General features: G+C 37.7%; 1 protein-coding gene across 1 annotated transcript in view; it reads right to left on the bottom strand.

Annotated features, from left to right (window-relative positions):
- LOC144631106 (CLK4-associating serine/arginine rich protein-like) overlaps positions 1–20,690 on the bottom strand; it is a 35,597-nt gene that overhangs the window by 12,525 nt on the left and 2,382 nt on the right. The window contains exons 2-17 of the mRNA XM_078489488.1: positions 20,281–20,378; positions 19,720–19,758; positions 19,571–19,630; positions 18,882–18,964; positions 14,526–14,613; positions 13,920–14,038; positions 9,258–9,295; positions 8,633–8,691; positions 8,175–8,253; positions 7,651–7,733; positions 6,995–7,036; positions 6,351–6,497; positions 4,516–4,878; positions 4,120–4,165; positions 3,964–4,018; positions 3,320–3,378 (exon numbers count right to left, since the gene is read on the bottom strand). Coding sequence (XP_078345614.1) covers positions 3,320–3,378; positions 3,964–4,018; positions 4,120–4,165; positions 4,516–4,878; positions 6,351–6,497; positions 6,995–7,036; positions 7,651–7,733; positions 8,175–8,253; positions 8,633–8,691; positions 9,258–9,295; positions 13,920–14,038; positions 14,526–14,613; positions 18,882–18,964; positions 19,571–19,630; positions 19,720–19,758; positions 20,281–20,378 — 1,458 coding nt within the window. The remainder of the gene's footprint in view (positions 1–3,319; positions 3,379–3,963; positions 4,019–4,119; positions 4,166–4,515; positions 4,879–6,350; positions 6,498–6,994; positions 7,037–7,650; positions 7,734–8,174; positions 8,254–8,632; positions 8,692–9,257; positions 9,296–13,919; positions 14,039–14,525; positions 14,614–18,881; positions 18,965–19,570; positions 19,631–19,719; positions 19,759–20,280; positions 20,379–20,690) is intronic.

The following is a 20,690-nucleotide window of genomic DNA, read 5'->3' as shown; positions in this document are numbered from 1 at the left end:
GAAATACGTAGAAGAAAAATTTAACCTTGGGCAAGCAACAGGCCAAAAACAGGATCCCAACGTCGTAGCACGCGACATGCGACTTGCAAGAAAAATGGATGGCACGAAGCGTTTTAAGAGTGATGACTACCTCAAGCGCGCAGCAAATACAGGGGTTTTTCTCAAGAATGGCGGCGAAATTGCGTCATGGTCAGCTGGATCTTCTGGAAGAAGACATCAGAGCAGCAGAAGAAGAGCAGATGATGGACGACACACGGCAAGCTATACTTGAACAAGTGCAGTTGCTAACCAATCGTGTATGACAACCTTGATATTTGTGCCATGTACAGGGAAAAGCGGCTGAAGCAACTCAGTATTGCAATGCTCAATACAATGTGCATTTATTTTGACATTTCTACAGAGGGATTTAATTCCAAGCGTAAAGCAGAGTACATTGCTGTTTTAAGTGAGCTTGCCCTCGCTTGTGACTGTTGTAAGTGAATGTAAAACTGACTTGTCCCCAGGCCTCTGTGTGTAAGGCGAAAAAAATCTTTTATTGAACGAAGCATGAAACATTTCCAGTACTCAAAAAGGTTGTGCTTCTGATGTTAATGAAAGTAAGAATAATCAGTTTCTGCCTTCAAAAGACAAGACAAAGAAATGCGTGTTTGAAATTACAAGAGGACAAACATGCTTCCTTGATTTCAGGATATCTATCATGTTAAATGGAAAAAATGCATTTACGGAGGTATTTTTCCTACAGTTTGTTAGGTATCTATTTGCCCAAGATGCGAATTAATTTATTGAAGGCAAAGATAACACAATCGTGTCAGGTGGAAAGAAAAAAGGAAAACTAAACTAAAGATGATTATCATTATAAATATTATCCTGTGTCCTTTTTTCTTTCCACCTGAAAGAAAAAAGGAAAACTAAACTCAAGATGATTATCATTATAAATATTATCCTGTGTCGCACCTTTTCAAAATAAAGAACTGGGGACAAGAAAAGTGACCGAAAGCAAAGAGTTTTTTCATTGTTAAAGCAAAATTTCCACTATAACTTGCTTTATAGCCTTTAAATTTAGCGTTTTCTTTTTTTTGAGTCGTTTTTATTTACACATTGTACAAAACCCGTCCCCCACCTCCCCAGTCTTCAAGGGGTGCTTGGGTACCCTGTGTCTGTGGTTAATATGTAACTTGAGAACATTCGCCGACAGTTTATGAATTTGTAGAATGGACGCATTTACGTTACCACTTCTCGTCAAAATAGTATACCTGCCAACTTTTTCTGGGTCAAAAGCGTGAGATTTTTATCCTGAGAGTGCCAGGATTTCCGAAAACGATACGACAATGTCCGAAGTTTTCCGAAGACGTCCGAAGTATTCGGAAGACGTTCCGAACATATTCCGACCCAGTGCGTGTACGTGTTTTGCTAAACACGTCCTCGTTCCCAATGCTTTTTTTTTTGTCAAAACTCTGAGATTTCGGGGAAAATATCGTCATTTACTCATTTTACATGGAGTTTTTGTTTCTCACATTGGTTTGAGTTTACATTTTTTGGAAAGTGTGTCGTTTGTGGTTTTAAAAACTCAGATTTTTCGACTAGGCGTGAGAAATTGGTTCGTAAGCGTGAGTTGGCGTGAGATCGAAGTTTTCAACTCGCAAGCGTGAGACTCACGCCCAAGGCGTGAGAGTTGGCAGGTATAAAATAGGCTCGATAAAGGTAGGAAAACGTGTAATTAATTTAGTTTACTATCTATTCTTCGATTTTTAAGGAAGATTTATCTCGGTGGTGATTAATAAACTGATATTTTCATTGCGTGCATTGTCGGACCTCGCCAAACCGCCAGATGTAATTTGCAGAATTTGTAACTCAAAATAAACGTGCTAAGAATGTTCATTTGAGGCTTATTTTTACTGTAAAATATAAAAAATAATTTCGCTCGGTTATTTGGGAGACTAAAAATACTATTTGACGGGGAATAAGACCCGAAGTCGAACTTTCTAGATCAATCTGTGCGATAACAATCGCAACATGAAAGGTCAAAATGTCAAGTAATTAGCTCAAGTGTCAAGTTTTCAAGCCGCTCTCGATTTTTTCCGTTTTATTTACCCAGGCTAGTTTTTGAATAAATTCGAAGATGAAGTGATACCTTTATTCACAAAAATAGTTTTGACAGCCTTATCCATGTACCAGATTGGCTTTTTGGCTCACGAAGTTGACCTAAATTTAAGCGTGATGCAACATGGCCGAAGCGTATAATTTTAAAATTTTGATAAAAATTCAGATTTAAATTTTATTCGGATCTAAGAGTGTTAAATAACTGTTGAAAGATGATATTTTAATACTATGTACCAGCCTTTGCTGCTACGGATCATATTTTATTATGCTCGCCTTCGAAAAAAGTGGTAATTTAGAGCCGAATTTGGCGCTTCGAGCGGCCAAATCCGAAGAGTCGTCTCGACGAAAAAAATTAAAATCGAAACAATCTCAGAGATACATTTTTGAAACAAGTTAGTAAAAGCCTTTATCCTGTCAAAGTTTGAGAAAATCGATTTTATTTATCTTGCATATGTACAGGCGATCCTAAGAGCAGGACCCTCTTAAAGCGCGAGAAATTTAATAAGTGCCGCGGCGGTTATTCGAGTGAATACGGTAGTGGTGAATCATGTCACAGCTAATGACAGCACTTTCAAGTGCTCCCAGACTTTTACGATTGATTCTATAAATATTTTTGCAACACGAGGAATGTTCTCGTTTTCTTTTCTTAATCAACAGAAGTAAAAATTTTCTGCCTCTACAAGATTTTAGCAAAGACCTGTCGTGGTCTATTGTGGTACAACTGGAATTCTGAGTCCCCGACGGGAATCGAACCCATGGCCTCCCAGATACCGGTTGGGCGCTCTAACCAACTGAGCTACGAGAGACTCGTTGTGAGCTGGGCCATTTTACTACTAAAAAAAATTTACCATCTTTATTATTTACTACAAAACTTGATGAATTCGACATTGCTGATCCTAGCAGTATGCAGGACGCGTGTCACATATCAACCTAGTAAAATGTCCCAGCTCACAACCAGTCTCTCGTAGCTCAGTTGGTTAGAGCGTCCAACCGGTATCTGGGAGGCCATGGGTTCGATTCCCGTCGGGGACTCAGAATTTTTCTTTGTCCCATGCTCGTGTCATGTAGAACATCTTATCTTTATTATTTATTACCGAGCTTAAAAAAAAAAAACATTTTTATTATTTACAACTGGAATTCCATTGGCTAGTTGCAATTTGTGTAAATGCAAATGCAACAATCTGAAAGTGAAAATTGTCAATATTATAAAAACTTATACCCGTCTTTCTTGTTCTTTCGTTTCTTGTTTTCTTCTGTCCTCTTTTCTGTCGGTTTTCACTGCACACAACAAGGGAAGAACAAACACGGGTTTTATAATATAGCATCCCTTTTTGCTATATCTTAAGCTACTAGAATTAATGTCATTTTCCCTATATTATTCAGTTATAAAAACTCGGCGTGGTTTCTATATGATATTGCTCGACATAGCAAAAAGAAGAGAAAATCTATACTATTCTGGTTTATCCCCCTTGGAAAAAAAACCAGGGCTCCGTTTATTATAATCAAACGCAAACTAACTGTGACTTGCCATGCGCTCATTTTCCCGCGCTTGGCACAGGTTACATGTTTTCCCGTGCTTGCCACAGGTTACACGTTTCCCGCCCATGTCACAGGTTACATGTTTTCCCGCGCTTGTCACAGGTTACATGTTTTCCCGCGCTTGCCACGTGTTTCACGTTTTCCCGCGCTTGGCGCACGTTGCATGCTTTGGCTTCGACTTTTGTATATGATACATCGCGTTGATTGGTTAAACGAAAGCATTGGGCGTATTTATTTGCAACATACGCGTATTGCCGTCGCATTTGCTCGTTCAGTTGGAATTTTTTTATTTTTTTGAGCTAAAAACAATAAAAAATGTCTTACGCTGTTTGTTGAGCATCATTTGCATCCGCTTCTTCATCTTTTCCTGAGCGGTCATCTGCAAACGAAGGAAAACAAAATAATCAGGCAAAAACAGCAAAAGTAGTTCACTTTTTTTGTTTAAAAAACAACAACAACAAAAACCAAAACAAAACGTACCTTGTCTTTACTGCCCGACGACGGGGTTGCTTTGTGTTTCAACAGCCTAAGTTCGACAATAGAACGCAGAGAATTATGTATTTAACAAACGAAACTTCTTTGAGATAACCTCTCTTTTTTTTTCTTTTTTTTTTTTTTTTAACAAACAAAAAAAAAACCCCCCAAAAAAAAAAAAAAACTTTTTCAAAACTGTTAAAGTATGTTTGTTTCATATCGTCATGTTTATCAGACGGTAGTTTTTGTATGCATCTATCCTTTTCAGACGCAACAGCTTTTATAAAGTATAAACAACAATAACTCCCCCCCCCCCAATTCCCCCTAAAAAACTAACAAAAATAAGCCCACCAAACAAGGCTTTAAATATAACGATATACCGGTATAACAAAATCAACCTACCCCAGTCCTTTGGTGGGCAGCCCCTTGCGCTCCTTCTTGTCACCATCACGATCAGTGTCACGCTCTCGTCGGTCACGGTCACGGTCGTGACTTCGGCTTCTGCTATGACTCCGATGTCTATACCTGTCACGTCCACGAGCACCGTGACGGTCTCTGTCACGTGATCGGCTTCTATCGCGTGAGCGACTTCTCTCACGTGATCGACTTCTCTCGCGTGACCTACTTTTCTCGCGGGATCTGTCACGCGATCTACCATGATAACGCCTCCGCTCGCGGTCGCGTGACCGTGAACGAGTTCTACTTCTGTGTTTCTTGTGTGACTGTGACCTGTCACGCTCCTTCGACTTCTTGCGTTCTGAAGTACTAGTGGTTTTAATTTATACAACACAGCACAGTTACGCAAAGAGACACAGCAAAAGAAAGAATATAACAATTTATAGTAATTGCGACGTTACGAGCAAAGGTCGGTTAAAACCAACAGAAATGATTTTACATACCACAGTTGAAGTCAGGAGAGAAAACATTCAAGTGTAGATTTGTCAATCACACAGCAACCACAAGCAGGAGGCAGTTAAAGGAAAGGAAAAAAAAGAACAAAATTAGCTAAAAACAAATATTAAGAAAACTTATTCCTTAACTCTTCTTAAAAATCAACCGATGTTTTTTTTATTTTAATTTCCCGGAGTCTTTGGCAACAGAGCTGGTAACCTCTGAAATTTAACAATAATCCTGCGAAATTACGTGGAATATCGCCTAATACTTAGCCGACAAAGCCATAGACCGAGTCGACTAAAATCAGACGATATCTTGCAATATTGAGCAGGATAATTGTTTTATTATTCAACAAATGGTCAACGAAACGTTTTTTGCAGCAAGAAAAACTGTGGTTATGTGACGCTTTGTAAGACTTCGGACAAATATTGGCAGCCTACGTATATCGTAGGATATCAAGGACTTTCGGACCATAGATAGACATTGTGACAATTTGTTGAATAATGATATCTATCCTAAGCCAGATGCCTTAGCAGTGCTGGAGCTTATCCCGGTTTCTATAGTGTGAAGCAGCTAGGAGTATTGCTACTCCCCCCTGGATGGGATGCTAAAACACTGGTAACCCACCAGCATTTGTCAAGTTGCCCAAACAGTTTGCTGGTACTAGATTTATTCACCTGGGTGGAAAGAGGTACAGTCTTGCCTAAGAGCACAACACAATAGCCCAGCCAGCAATCAAACTGTTGACCAACTTCTCTCTCCCTCTTGTTTATTTTCAGTTCATTATCTTTTCTTTGGTGCTTTTTACCTTAGGAAATTATTATTTAGATGTTTCCTTCAATTTAAAAGTAATTCTTTTAATTATAAGAAAAAACGAATCAACATATCACAACATAGCTCTTTTAAAATTTTAAAAAACTTAAAAAAATTGTCGCAGTTGATGACAAAATAAAGAAAGAACAAAACTTTGAAGAACATTATTTTCGTTTGAGTAATTAAAATTCTTTAATCGTAATATTTCAGAGTCAGGTCTTACTCTTTTTCTTCTTTGACCAGATGGTTGGCAATGGATTGAAGCAAAAAAGATGGGGTCAAACACTTAACAAACAGTATACCTAACGGATCAATTTAGGTTTCTGGGAAACTGCTCACCCCCCTCCCCAAACCTAACATTAACCCTCACTTATCGCTTTGGGCAAAATGTTAGGTTTGGGGAGGGGTAGGTGAGCAGTTTCCAGAAACCTAAATTGATCCTACCTAACTAGGGACCACTTTGCATTCTTACAGTCAACCTAAAGCTGGAAGCAACGGTTCTAGCAGATAACAAAGTTAAGCAAACCGACCGGGAGGAAGAGGAATGCGATTGAGAGTCACCGCCTGGTGTCTTGGTAGACTGATCTGCAGTGGATGGATGACTGAATTCAGTGATAAACTCCACTTTGCCGGAATTTTCTGGGGATTGCGAGCGGGATGATGAGCGTGATGAAGACCTATAACAAAGAAAAGGTGTTATAGAGCAGTTTTCATTTGAGTGTACTGTGGTGAAACCAAAACCAAAGTAATCACTCTGGCCAATCATTAAAGACACAAACAATCCAGAAACCAATCAAAACTCGAAGCAAATACATGTAGCTGGCACGAAGCGCGGGAAAACGTGCGCGAGCGAGTCACGATTGGTTTTGGTTTTACTCCTGATTGGCCGAGAAAGTGGCGTGAGATTTTTTAGCCAATCACTAAGCGCAGTAATGTAAAACCAAAGCAAAGGCAATTTACTTTCGACACTCAAGTGAAAACCGCTCTAATCACTAAAGACACAAACAATCCAGGAAACTAATCAAAACTTGAAGCAAATACATGTCACAGGCACGAAGTGTGGGAAAACGTGCACAAGTGAGTCATGGTTGGCTTTGGTTTAACTTCTGATTGGCTGAGAAAGTGAGATGTTGTTTCGTTATCAGTTTTGGGGAAATGTTTATATTTGAGTTACCTTCTGTATGGTTCATATGTAGGACTTGCTTTTCTGGCATAGCTGTAACAAAAGAGCATAAACGACAAGGAGAATTAAATTAAGTGACAATTAAGTGAGCAATGCTTCCTTGAAACTAGGAGAGAAGCAAAAGAACTTTGTCTAAAACCAATTCTCTGCTATGTCACTGCCTTCCACTGCAAAGGAAACGTTCATGTTCTAATAAGCAGAAAAACAACACACACTGACAGTGATGTACAAATGACACGACCATTTGTGTTTATTGGAGACGAGAAAATTATGATAAGGCTGACATGCAAGCAATGACATAGTTAGTGGAAAGACAAACGAATAAACAAGAGAAAATCACAATGGTAACCTAAGAAACTAAATGCAAGCAAAATACTAGAAAAATTATGCACAGCAAGGTGTAAGCGCGCTGTCGAGTGACTAGCACAAGAGGCGACAAGAGTTAAATACCATAATGTGATGCAGAAGTCCCTAGAAGAAGCCGGGGTGAAAAATGCACATGCCAAACAAAAACACGTGAATTAAATACTGTACGATGCTTGAAGAATTTTGAAATGACTAGAGCAAATGAATGGATGGACAAAAGGTAGAAAGAGAGGGAAAGAGGGAGGCAGAGAGGGATCAGAAGAAAAACACGACCAATTTACCTTGGTGGTGACTGTTCTGTATCATGAGCTTTCCTTCTCTGTTTTTCCCGCAATGAGCGTCTTTCACGGCGTGCACGCCGACCCTGAAAATTGAGTTGCACAAAAAAAGAGATAACTATTTAGCCCAGTTTGATACAAGAAAGTGTTTCTACCATGCCGCCAAATTCAACTGTTAGGTTTCACAGTTGCACAATAAAATTGGTTATATACCTCTCAGCTTATAAATCAAGTTACTCGATACTTTTTCCTTAATTTGGCCAAAGGGCATCACAGGGCATAAATCGATGAAAAAGAAACAAGGATCCGGACCATGAAAACAAGGTTAAAGAGATATTTGTTAGTCCTTCACTCTGGAGATTCAAGTCAAGCACACAAGAAGTAGGACATCCTACAGAATATAGGTGCCATAGGTTTTTGATATTCTGTTGCAGTAAACAGCTATACAACAGTTTGTAACTTAAAATAATCAAAGTACATTTTTATATTTGTTGCAAAAAACAGATTTTTTAGAGCAAAAGACTTACAGTAACAAGTGATCGTTCTTCCTCTTCTTGCCGAAGTCTCCGTTGTTCTTCTATCTCTTCTTTATCTTCTTTCAGCTTTCTACAAAACAACATGAAAGCAATATTAACGTTAAAAGTGTTCATGAGAGTTGAAGCAGCCCTGCAAGGATGCAAAGCACCATCCCTTCACTCTCAAACTGGTCTTAAAAAAAATGAACTGGTTTGCAAAATTTAAACCACATATAAAATTAAACCATAACATATATACATCCAGTTAATTTTGCAATGAAAATATTCAAAATCAAACAGTACCATGAAAGAACTGCTCAATAGCTTTCATTTAAATGGTCACACAGCAGGGTTTTATCCATGCAGTTAAAAGTTAGAACCACTTGTACAGTATTCGACCTACTTCCACAACCTAATCTTGTGATGACAAGTCCCGTTGAGGTCACTGACAATGACTTTTTGTAACAAACCTGCAAAATTGTGCCGGAGCCATACCATAATGCAGCCCTTGAGAGTCCAAAGTTTCCTGCTGTTGACAGGAGTAAAAAAAGTATAAGAAGACCAATAAATGAAAACCACAATTTGAAAATTCCTTCCATCACTCAATCAGTAATTTATTGTGAACATTACATAACAATAATAAAGTATTATTTCGTTTGTCTCACGACGTAGTCACGTGTGATGGAGTTCGCGACGTTTCGACTGCATACTGCTAGTCTTCATCAGGCGATAAGGTCGACTGGTCGTGCGTTATCTTATAAAGCACATGGCTGCGCTGTGATTGGTTGGTTTTCAACAGCTGTGATTGGTGCATTTCGATCACCGATCATGCATTTTGATGCACCAATCACAGCTGTTGAAAACCAACCAATCACAGCGCAGCCGTGTGCTTTATAAGATAACGCACGACCAGTCGACCTTATCGCCTAATGAAGACTAGCAGTATGCAGTCGAAACGTTGCGATCTCCATCACACGTGACTACGTCGTGAGACAAACGAAATAATACTTTATTATTGTACTCTACCACGATGAATAACCACAACATTTTTTACGACATTACATAACAACTGGTTTAAGTATTACCGAGTATTACCTGATTTTTGTCAATTTCATCAACATCCACGGTAACATCTGTTGGATTAGAAAATTAGGTAGTAAGACTAAAATGTCAAGAAAACTAGTTTGAGCTATTTTATGTTACTGTTATTTTGTGAATGTAATGACCTTCCCCCCCAAAAAAACAACAACAAACAAACAAACAAAAAAACTTGCAACCTCAAAGTACAACTTGACTTGTTACGAGAAACAGATGAAACAATAAATATAAATTGTTATCAATAATTTTTTTAGCTCCTTTCAACATCGTCTTTCAATGTGCTGTTTGAAATGCTTCAATCACAATGGTTGCATACCAGTGTTTGTTTCATGCCTTTCATGCCATTTCTATAAGCCACAATTTCATGCTTGTGGGCTGTGATTAGTGGATTTTGATATGTCTTGTTTGTTAAGCATGTCAAAAGATCGATGTCAAAAGATAGCCGCTATGCATGTAACACTGAAAGTGGCACTAATATCCTTTTCATCATCTATATCGCAAATCCCAAAAGTTACAAGCTTCTAAAAGTAGCGACTTCAAACCACAACTTGATGAAAAGCATCCTGAAAAGGGGTCGTGTATGTCACCATTGTCACGGAGACAACATATATTAACAGACTCCTGATTCCTTGCTGTAATAATATCAGCTATTCAATACATGTTTATTTGCAATTGTCCAATTCAGCTTTGAATGTTGTTTATGGTTACACTTCAATTTCAACCACAATGAAATTTTTAATGAAATATTTCTTGGAAACTAAGTTTGCAGCCAACAAGTAAACTGTCAATTTAATCAAAGATCTCTTCGAGATATCGACTTTTTTGCATGAAGTTAGTATAAGTAGAAGGTTTATCCTGGGCATTGTTGTTTGAACATATCATGGAAGAATTCTAACGTCTTTAAGTTCAAGCTTTTTTTTTTATTTTTCGCGGAGGAAATGCTGTATTTGTCAGTCGTGACGGCTGGGCGCTTTGCGACTCATATACTTGGTTAAAAATGGTAGACTTTGACGTTTGCCTTTAATCGAAATAGTTGTTTCCTTTCGAGGTAGAAAGATTTCTACTCGGCTTAATGCAGGGTTCCCGATAAAGGTTACGCACGACAGAGTTACCTTTTGTCTCGTCATGCAATCTTAACCCCACATTGAGAAGTAAATTTTTGTTTGGATATTACCAAAAGCCGCTTCTCCTCGCGTTATTCTTTACCTTACGGCTACATTTCTAATGACTACATTTCCAGTAAAACAGTTGCTGTTTTTTTTCTAATGGCGATGCATTAACTTCTGAACAGAAGCAAGAACTTTTAGTGTTTACTGCTTCCACCGGAAGTAATTTCACAACAGGCTACGAAAACACTTGTAAATATCACTACACACCTGCATTGAATGATGTTGCAATTCTAAATTGTGCAACTCAGCAGAAATAATCAATTGTCACAAAATGAGTTCCCTTTGGTTAACTATTAGCAACGTTTTAGTGTGTGAAAGACTTGTACCAGTACAAATTTGTGTCGTTAATCGTCTTAGGTTAAATTAATATTAGCGCCTAAAGACTTGTACCAGTACAAATTGTGTTATCCACAGCGGAAAGTATTCCCTTGAGAATTAAAACAGTCCCTTGAGAGTAGACAAGAATGTGGTTCGAGTTAGAACAACTTGTCCACTATTCTCCTTTTCTTGCTTGACAACAAGCAAACAAGTCGAAAAAATGGTAATAAATTCTTCTTCTTCGTCGTGTGCATTCTGTTGAGGTCAGCAAGAAGATCCTCAGAATGATGTAGATGATTTATATGCAAGGCTAAAACACTATGAAAATATGATAACCAAACTTTTTCAACATGGTGTCATCATCGCTGAAAATGTTCAGTTCTCCTAGTTTAATAGTTTTTTTTAAACCAATACATGATTTTTACCTCATGGTAATGAGGTATTAAAAATGACGATTTATTTCACTCATGGACTCACTCACTCACTCCATTCCGATATCAAACCGCAATTAATTCATGCATTAAACGGTAAACGTGCTGACAGAAAGGTCCTTTGTCACACAATTTCTCCTGCCTCCCCGCCCTTGTGTTCTGTTCAAATATCTGGGGGGTGGGATAGAGGCCAAATATTTGCTTGAGTGCAGAGATGAACATTTTCAAAATGGCGTGTCGGGCCGAAATTATCAAAGGTGATTTTTCGTTCCTTTCGCTTCATCCTCGATCTAAATACACCTTTGTAGACCTTACAAACGAATAGAAAATTTGCAGAAAAATACTCAAGTGGAAAGAAATGGGCTTCAAAGCAAAGGTTGTTGAACCTCTTTGATCAGAAAGATCAGTTCATTTGGACAACGGAGAATCGATCAGGCGCAGGAAGAATGCAACTTTACCATCCTGGAGAAAAGGTACTAAGCGTTCCTTCCTCTGTTGTATTTTTGTACAAAACAAGCAGGATATATAAATGCACTTTAAGGTTTCACCAATCGTTCGGAAGCTGTTTGGTAAATGTGACACGACAAAGCACATGCTTTTCGTATTGAAGTGCCGAGAAGTGCTGCTATACACGCGCACATGACAAAGGACATGTTTTTCGTATTGAAGTGCTGAGAAGTGCTGTTATACACGCAAATGACAAAGGATATTTTTTCGTGCTAAGACGTGCTGCTGTTTGTCTCTTTGTGGAGTAGATTTTTGGCCTGTTATTGATTTAAGTATGGATGTAGATACAGAAAATAAATTAAAGTAAAATGACAGGTGCGATGTCATTACAGTGTAAAAATACCCTTTAATTTAATAAGAAAATATTAAATTACACTTTAATCACACAAAACTTGAAGAAATGTTTATTTTGAATGGAATGAAATATGAATTAATTGACACTACACTATGTCCGTAGTGTCTATCACGGACCAGTCAAGGAGTGAACTTGGAGTTTAAAATGAAAAAAAAAAACTATCAAGTTTCGGCTCAACTAGAGACAACAGCGCTACCTATTTACATCTTACAGAATAAGTATGATTGGCTGTTATTCATGCTGCTAAAAACACCTTCCAACAAACTAACACTAAAAAATCTTTACAAAGGCAGTCACTTCAGAAACACACAAGTCATGTTTGTGTCAGTCACGGAGTGTGCGTGACATGAATTTCCTTCACCACGTCATCTTTTGCTTTAAACAACATGTCTGGCTGGATAAAGCAGGGGCACCCAACGGAATATTTCGTTAAAAATATCTGTTCGGAAGACGATTTGAGATCTAGAATTTTCGGAACATTCATTGTAAATTATTTTGCTTGCCTGCCTTTCCTAGGATTTTCGAATATCTAAAAAATGGTATAATTGATTATTTTTAACGGATTTTTACTCTAAAAAGGTCACCTAGAATTTTCGGGAGCCCTTCTCTGGCTGGAATTTTTTCGAAAAGGTAAGTTTTGATCCCTATAACTTTCGGATCACTAGACTTTCAGCTAGGAAATCCGAACAGATTAAAAATTTTTAGGGGATAAAAATATGCCTATATTCGTATATCATCGTACAAAGCTGTTTTTAGAAACGTTACAGATGACTCGATTACCGTAATGTTATTGGATTAAATTCGATGTTTTGCAAATAAAATGTGACAGTGTACTGATAATATCGTTATATCGGGAGGATTTTACGTTCGGTCCGCCAAATTCTCATCGTTATATCGGAAATATCGTTATATCGAAGATCGTTATATCGGGGTTCCGTCCCATACATTTTACTGTAACTTTTGCTGGGACATTGATTATTCATCGTAATTATACCGCGAATATCGTTATATCGACGATCGTTATATCGGGGTTCCGTCCCATACATTTTACTGTAACTTTTGCCGGGACATAGAATATTCATCGTCATATCGGGAATATCGTTATATCGAGGATCGTTATATCGGGGTTCCACTGTATAAATAGAGCATACCTAACTGCGCAGGTAATTCCCCTGACGCGATGACGAATATTCCGTGCCTTAACACATTCTTGCTGAGCTTGCAATTTACGTTTCAATTCCCAAAATAAACTAAAAAAAATGGAATATCCGCGAAAAAGTCGCTGTTTTGCAATATTCAACACGTTCCGGGTAAATTGTACCACTTGTACTCGCTCCGAGCCAAACGCCTGACTAACACAAAAATACATATTTCACACAAACAGACCACAAAATATTCGTAATTATTTTAAAATGCTTATTTATAGCTGCAGGCCACTCAGCTGCGATCGCGTGGCATGGGTCTGACGAAGTGATAGTTTTAAATAGCTTGGGCATATCAAAGCGGTCTTTGGGTTTCGCTATCTGATTATTCAGTCCTCTCTTCTGGTAAAACACTCGAATGACACACTTTTGCTCTAAACAGAACGCAGAGTGTTTAGGTTGAACGAGTGATCTCTAATAAACATCAAATATTACGTGAACCTGACAAAGGAGCCAGCTGGGCGGAGTGAGTCTGGAACAATTTGCCGAAAAAAAAAAACGACTTCAAACGCCTGCCAGATTGTGAACCGACTGCGCACGCTCCATTACCATGAGGTTGCTCCAAGGAGCCTTTGATTTACCTTAAAGTGAATATTATATCAATGTTAATGTTTACTGATATGAAAATTAAGTTGGTACCCTGTGATAGGAAAAGTACTGTGTCACAGTATACTTACCTATGTCACTCAGAATACTATCACTATCACTGTCACTGTCATCATCATCATCATTGTCTGAATCACCGACAGTTTTGCTGTCTTCATATGTGAAATTTATGGTAGCCTTTGCTTGACTTCTGCAGGACAATATTAAGCATAGAGTGCTTTTTAAGTACATGTGTAAATCAACATGTCAGAGCTCAAAATAATGGCTGGTCAACAGACAATGTCTGGTCAAGATGACTATTTGTCCGGACAAAGTTTTGGTTTGATTTTTCATACTAGGTAAATAATAGGGTTACGGTTAGGGTATTGGTTGGAGTCATATTTATTTATTTTTTTAAAATATAGTGGTTCACCCAACGTTTCCTATGTGGCAAAGTGGATAAGGGGTTGGATGGCAAATCCAGAGGTTGAGAGTTCAAATCCAGTGTAGGTTAGTAAAAAGAAAAAAAAAAGATGATAGTACTCAGGGGAGGGGGATAATAGCAGATAGTAGGGGAGGATTAGTAAGGATGGATGGAGAGGAGGGGAGGTAATTAACTTTTTCTTCTTTTGAACGTAGTATAAAAAAAACTAGTTAGAAAAAAATAACTGAGATCAAAAATGAACTGTAACACTTACTTTTCCTTGTTTTTCTTGATATCATCATCTTTCTTTGCTCCGTACATTTCTTCAATTTCTAACTGCCGCAGGTAAGATTCTTCAGTAGCTAAAGAATGAAAATGTGATTCAGTTAACATTATCAGTTTTATGTATAAAGGCTTGCGTGTGCTTACCATTAGATCAAATCTTGAAAATAAATATTTCTCCCGATTCTACATTTTATTAGTTTTACAGTAATATACCGTAAAGATCCATGTATAAGCCGCACCTTTTTCCTCTAAATTCAAGTCAAAAATCGGGGGTACGGCTTATCTACGGAAACATCTCTGGTTGCAGTTCACAAAGGCCTAATTAATATTCATAAAAAACTTCTCAAGACGTCACTGAATAAAAAAATAACAACCTGAAAACTTTGTTGTTGTTCACTGCCTTTAGCTCATCTGCAAAGCTGTTTGCAGTGAAGCCTGCCGGTCACTTCGAAGCATATCATGTATTTCTGCCGCGTGCCAGAAAGCACCAAGATAAACGCGAGTACTCACAAGGCAAATGGCCGACCGCTTCGCTTTTTTATTGACCTTCACAGCAAATGCATCTGCTGGATTATCAAACTCTTATTCTGCATGAAGTTTTTATCGTGTTGCGGGTAGCAGTTTCCAAGAATCTTGAAAACATGGTTTCTTCTGAAGAAAGTGCCTCCATGTTTATTTTTGATGCCCAGACTCCTCTCTATATTTCAGAGCTTGGCTACTAAGCATTCATCATTCGCGTACGATTCGTACGAATTACAAAACAACTTACAGTTCACTTACTTACATTGCTTACGGGACAATTACCTACATCACTTACTAAATAATTACTTACAATACAATTGCTTACATTACTTACACTACATTAAGTTACATTTAAAGAGACTACTTACATACAATACAGGTTACTTACAATACTAACAAAGTGCCTACAATACAATTATTTCCGTACAGTGTTAGCCTTAGGGTTTTCTTCATTTTTTTTTAACAGTTGCTTGTTGCTAAATACGTTTAATTATAATTATCACCCACTTAGATTTCTAACGATTATCATTTGACGCTGCTCCAGTTTTGAGGCTGTTGTAACATGCCAGAAAGACAGAGAAATGTTTCATTTCAGGGGACAAGTTGCGTGTCCTACAGGACCATATATAATATCTCGCCACAAGAAAATTAAAATTAAGTTTCTGTTTATTTTTGGATGTGTCTGGCCTTAGGCCTAGAACTATATTTAAAGAAAGGTTGTATGTTCTCAGCGCAAGATTTTGGCTTACAAGAAGTTCCTTAAAGTTTTGCCAGAAGGTAGAGACAACTCTACAGGACCAGAAAAGATGAATTAGGCTTTCCTTCTCAGTTTTGCAGAAACTACAGAGATCGTTATCTTTTATTCCTACTTTTTTAAGAAAATCATTAGTCGCCAGTCGTCTATGCAGCAATTTGAATTGAAATACAATTAGTTTTGTAGATTTGGTACACTGGAAAGATAGCTGGTAAGCTGCATTCCAGTCTATTGGTTCATGGGCTTCAAAGGCGCAATCCGTAGCCCATTTTTCTTGACTATTGGTTGGACACCTTTGTTTAAGACTAATTAACTTTTTATAGGCCTGTCTGCTTGGCTTACTTGCTTTCATAAATTTCGTATAAAAGCTTTCGTATTGTATATTTGTATTATTGTGTAAGGGTGCTCTGATTTTTTTTAAAGCGGATAACAGCCCGTAAAAAGCAAGATAATTTGTTTCAGTGATACCATACCGATCTTTGAATTCAGCAAAGGATAGGAAAGTATTTGAATCTTTCATCAAATGCGAAACCCTGTAAATCCCTTTTTGCTGCCATTTTTTGTAGAAGATTGGTCTGTTATCGATTCTTATAAGGGAGTTGTGCCAGAGGCTCTGAGAGCAAAAATGGTCCGTATTATTCTCGTAAGTGATTTCAGACCAGATATTTAAGATTTCCACAATAAATGGATAGGATAAAATGACATACTTTGACAGGTCACTTTTGCTAAGGTTGCCGCTGAAAAGGCTCTGCCACCGTAGTTCCGGAGTTCTAAGTCAAAAAAATATTTCCATTTTCCGTGATTGTTTACATCGGTATATTTTTTGACCCAGATGGTTTTCAATCCTTTATTGAAGGATTCAATATCAATCATTTTTAAGCCGCCTTTTTCATAGTCATTAATCATTACTTCCCTCTTAACTTTGTCGCCTTTGCCGTTCCATAAGAAATCATAGAAGAGCCTATTGATTTCCCTTAAGACACGGTGATTAGTTGTGAGGGGAGACAAAATGTATACAAGTTGGGACGCAATTAAACTTTTTAGAACAGTAATTTTGCCAAAAAGGGTAAGTCGACGGCACTCCCAACAGCTTAGGCTATTCTTTATTTTTATCAATTTTTCGTTGTAGTTCAGCTCTGCGGTTAGGTCAGGGTTAGTCGAGAACCATACTCCAAGAGCTTTGGTCTTTCCTTTAACCCATTTTAGGTCTCTTTCTGGGCATAATTTGTCTTCTTTTTCAGCATTAGCACCAATCCAAAGGGCTTCCGTCTTTTTGTTATTTAATTTAAGGCCAGATATCCGTTGAAAATTATCCAATATATGCAGAGAAGATGTAAGAGATTCCTTAGAACCATCGAGGATTAAAGTGGTGTCATCCGCATACTGACTAATTTTTATTTCATTTCCATCCACAAAGATGCCTTTGACATTTTGGTTTTTCCTGATTGCATCCGCTAGAACCTCAACACAGAGAATAAAAAGATACGGAGAAAGGGGGCAGCCCTGCCTTACTCCTCGTTCGAGCTTAAAAAAGTGGCTGGCCCATCCGTTATTGAGAATGCAGCTTTCTGTGTTATGGTAGCATAGTTTAATCCAGTTGATTAGTGATTGTCCAAAGTTGTAATATTTAAATGTTTTTTGAATGAACGGCCACTCTACTGTATCAAATGCTTTTTCGAAGTCGAGAAAAAGTAGAAGACCAGGGACTTTGTTGGCCGTTGCGTAATGGATTATGCTGTCAATGAGTCTAATATTCTCCCCGATAAACCTATCTTTGAGAAATCCAGTTTGATCGTTATCTACAAGGTTCGGTAGAACTTTTTTTAGTCTATTCGCAATAGCTTTGGTCGCAATTTTGTAGTTGCAGTTCAAAAGGGTTATTGGTCTCCAGTTCTTAATAAGGTAAGGTTCTGCATCTTTTTTGGGGATTAATTTAATGATTCCGCGTCTCTGGGTTACCGAAAATTGCCCTGTTTGATATGCAAAATTAATCGAATTAACAAGGAAGTCCGACAAATCATTCCAGAAAACTTTATAGAATTCTGCAGGTATTCCGTCTGAGCCTGGTGTTTTATTTGTTTCTGTATTTTTTAAGGCTTGTAAACATTCCTCTTTGGACAGCAGGCCTTCGCATGACATTTGCTCGTCTGGGTTCAGCATCTTAGTATTATTCTCGTCGAAAAACATGTTATTAACATAAGTGTCGTTGTTATTCATATGAGAGCTATAAAGGTTTCTGTAAAAGGATTCACACTGATTTAGGATTTCTTTATCAGTGTTTACTGTTTCATCATCATTAATTTTAAGCTGACTTATTACTCCCTGTTTGTAGTGCCTTTTTTCCATGTTTAAAAAGTATTTTGTGTTTCTTTCTCCCTCATTATACCATCTACATTTCGATCTTAAGATTGCACCTTTGGTGCGGTAGTCAATTATATTCTCCAATTCTGCCTTTTTTCTTTCTAATTCCTGAGCCCCAACTTGTTTTGCATTTTCGTCGTCGCTTGTTGTTTCCATATATATTTGCAAGTTGTTAATTGAATTACAAATGTTTCGGGAGTGTTTAGAAGTGATGATCTCGAAAAAATGATATCAAGAGAGCATCCAAGTTTAAGATATTATGAAATAAAACAAAAAAGGAGGTATAACAATTGAAATTTTGCTTTCAAAAGACTTAATTTATATTAAACATTGCAACAACCCGTGTCAGTGTTTTGAAACCTTGCTTGTTTGCCCTTGTTAGTTCACCAATAGAACTTCACTTGAACTTCAAACTTTATTGTCTGTATATTTTTTTCCCAAAATTTGAGCTTCCAAATCGGGGGTGCGGCTTATCTACGGGTGCGGCTTATACACGGAACTTTACGGTATATGTTTCCATGGTTCCATAATAAGTAACCATCAAGCTCAGATAATTACTTGACCTATAAGATGAAAGTTTCTACTGTAGGTGACCACATTTGTCTGCCACACAACCTTTTTTTCAACGGCAGCTGCAAAGAGCCAGTTAATTTTCCCTGCATAACTATCTCAAAGCCTATAAGGGCAATAAGTTATTTATAGACTGACCTCCACTGTAGTCTATCATTACCAGTGTCCTGTATCTCTCATAATTTAACCTGTGTTCCTCAGGATCAGTTTCCATCAAAGCCCTAGTGAAGGAACAAAAACAGCAAAATTAGCCATGTTCAAAACGAGCAGGGAACTGGGTACGAATATTCAATATCGATTGCACTGAAAAACTGGGCCTGTCATCTGAAAGAGCATCTAAAAATTAGTAACTCAACCAAATTTGAGAGTTATTGGTTTAAACGCAAAGGCATGGGACTCTTTTAAAAATCGTTAAAATAAGAGAGCTTAGTATGGCTGGATGGACAGCTGTCCCTCCAATCCATACTAAGCTCTCTTATTTTAGCAATTTCTAAAAGTGAACCATACCTATGCGTTTAAACCAATAACTCTCAAATTTGGTTGAGTTACTAATTCTTAGATGCTCTTTCAGATGACGGGCCCAGTTTTTCAGTGCAATCGATATTGAATATTTGTACCCAGTCCCCTGCTCGTTTTGAACATGGCTAATTGGGATTTCTTGCATCACTACCACCTCTTTCGAATCCTATCTATTACAGTAAAGGGGGGAGCCTCGAGCCATGCGGCCCATACTGCTGGAGCTCATCCCGGTTTATCTGAGAATAATTTAGTTTTTGTTTAATACTGAAATATGTGATTATAATGAATCAATTTTTTTGTACACTTACCCTATAGTGCTTGATGAAGATTTTTCTGGGATTATATCCAGATGGGCCCTGACATCAAACCTGGAGAGATAATTTTAATTAACAAATAGTTTTGCCACAGTGCTGATCAATAAACCCATTGCCAATGTTAGCTATAAAGTAGATGTTACCTGTCAATCATATTGTTAGCATCTCCCTGCCACGGCATCCTGAACAGATTGAAAAAAAGATATCATTATTAGTTGTTGATTTTTAGAAAGAGCAGACTGCAGAGGTGGCAGAGCATTTTGCAACGTGGGGGGCTAAGACTGTCCCAAAAACACTAGGCAGGTTTTTACAATTGGGACAACTTTTTTTCATTTTAGCAACTTTTTGTTTCCTAAGCAGATTCTAGATCAGAGATTTCTGATGAATTTGGGATTGTTGTTTCAAGGCCAAATGAACCTTTTTTGATCTTTTTTTTGAACTTGTCTAATGAAAAATAAGTTTCCCGAAGACCTTTTAAGGAAGTTTCAGAGATGTTTGAATTAACTCACAAGATGGTATATATTGACAAAAACATTTTACGCAGCGTTTGCGATATTTTCGACACCAAAACATGGGAGGGTTGAGACCCCCAAATTTTTCCTTCAGGGGGGCTACAGCCCACCTGGCCCCACCTGCTCCGCCACCTATGGACTGGGCTTGTTTTCTAACAAGTCTTCAAGTAAATTGACGTCACTTGTACATACATTACAGTCTTTCCGTCTCCTGCTGCTGACAGCTGTGGGTCAATGTGGATTTTACATTTCTGTCCATAAATCCTGAGAAACTGAGTTGGATCTAGTCTCTGCAAATATAAATTAAAAAGAAAAGAAAAGAATCTTTTAAATAAAAAATGGCATGAAACATGATTAACTCTAGTGTAATCATTGAAGTTATTGATTGAAATAAGATTAATCTTGCATTTACAGTTTGGCTACTCCAACCAAGGACACCCAAGCAAATTCTTCACAAATTGACCAACAGTGTGTATGTTGAAACAATAAAGATTGTCAAAAAATAAATTGCTCTTGTAGCATGCAGCTGGTGTAGATCCACAATTTGTGGGAAATCTATTGTTAACATACAAGGTTTTCATTCTAAATTTTGCGCGAATTTT

The sequence above is a fragment of the Oculina patagonica genome, chromosome 11 (assembly GCF_052425735.1).
Source record: "Oculina patagonica isolate OP01 chromosome 11, crgOcupat, whole genome shotgun sequence".
Classification (NCBI taxonomy): Eukaryota; Metazoa; Cnidaria; class Anthozoa; order Scleractinia; family Oculinidae; genus Oculina; species Oculina patagonica.
The sequence above is the reverse complement of the archived record's forward strand: the minus strand, read 5'-3'. Positions and strand labels throughout refer to the sequence as shown.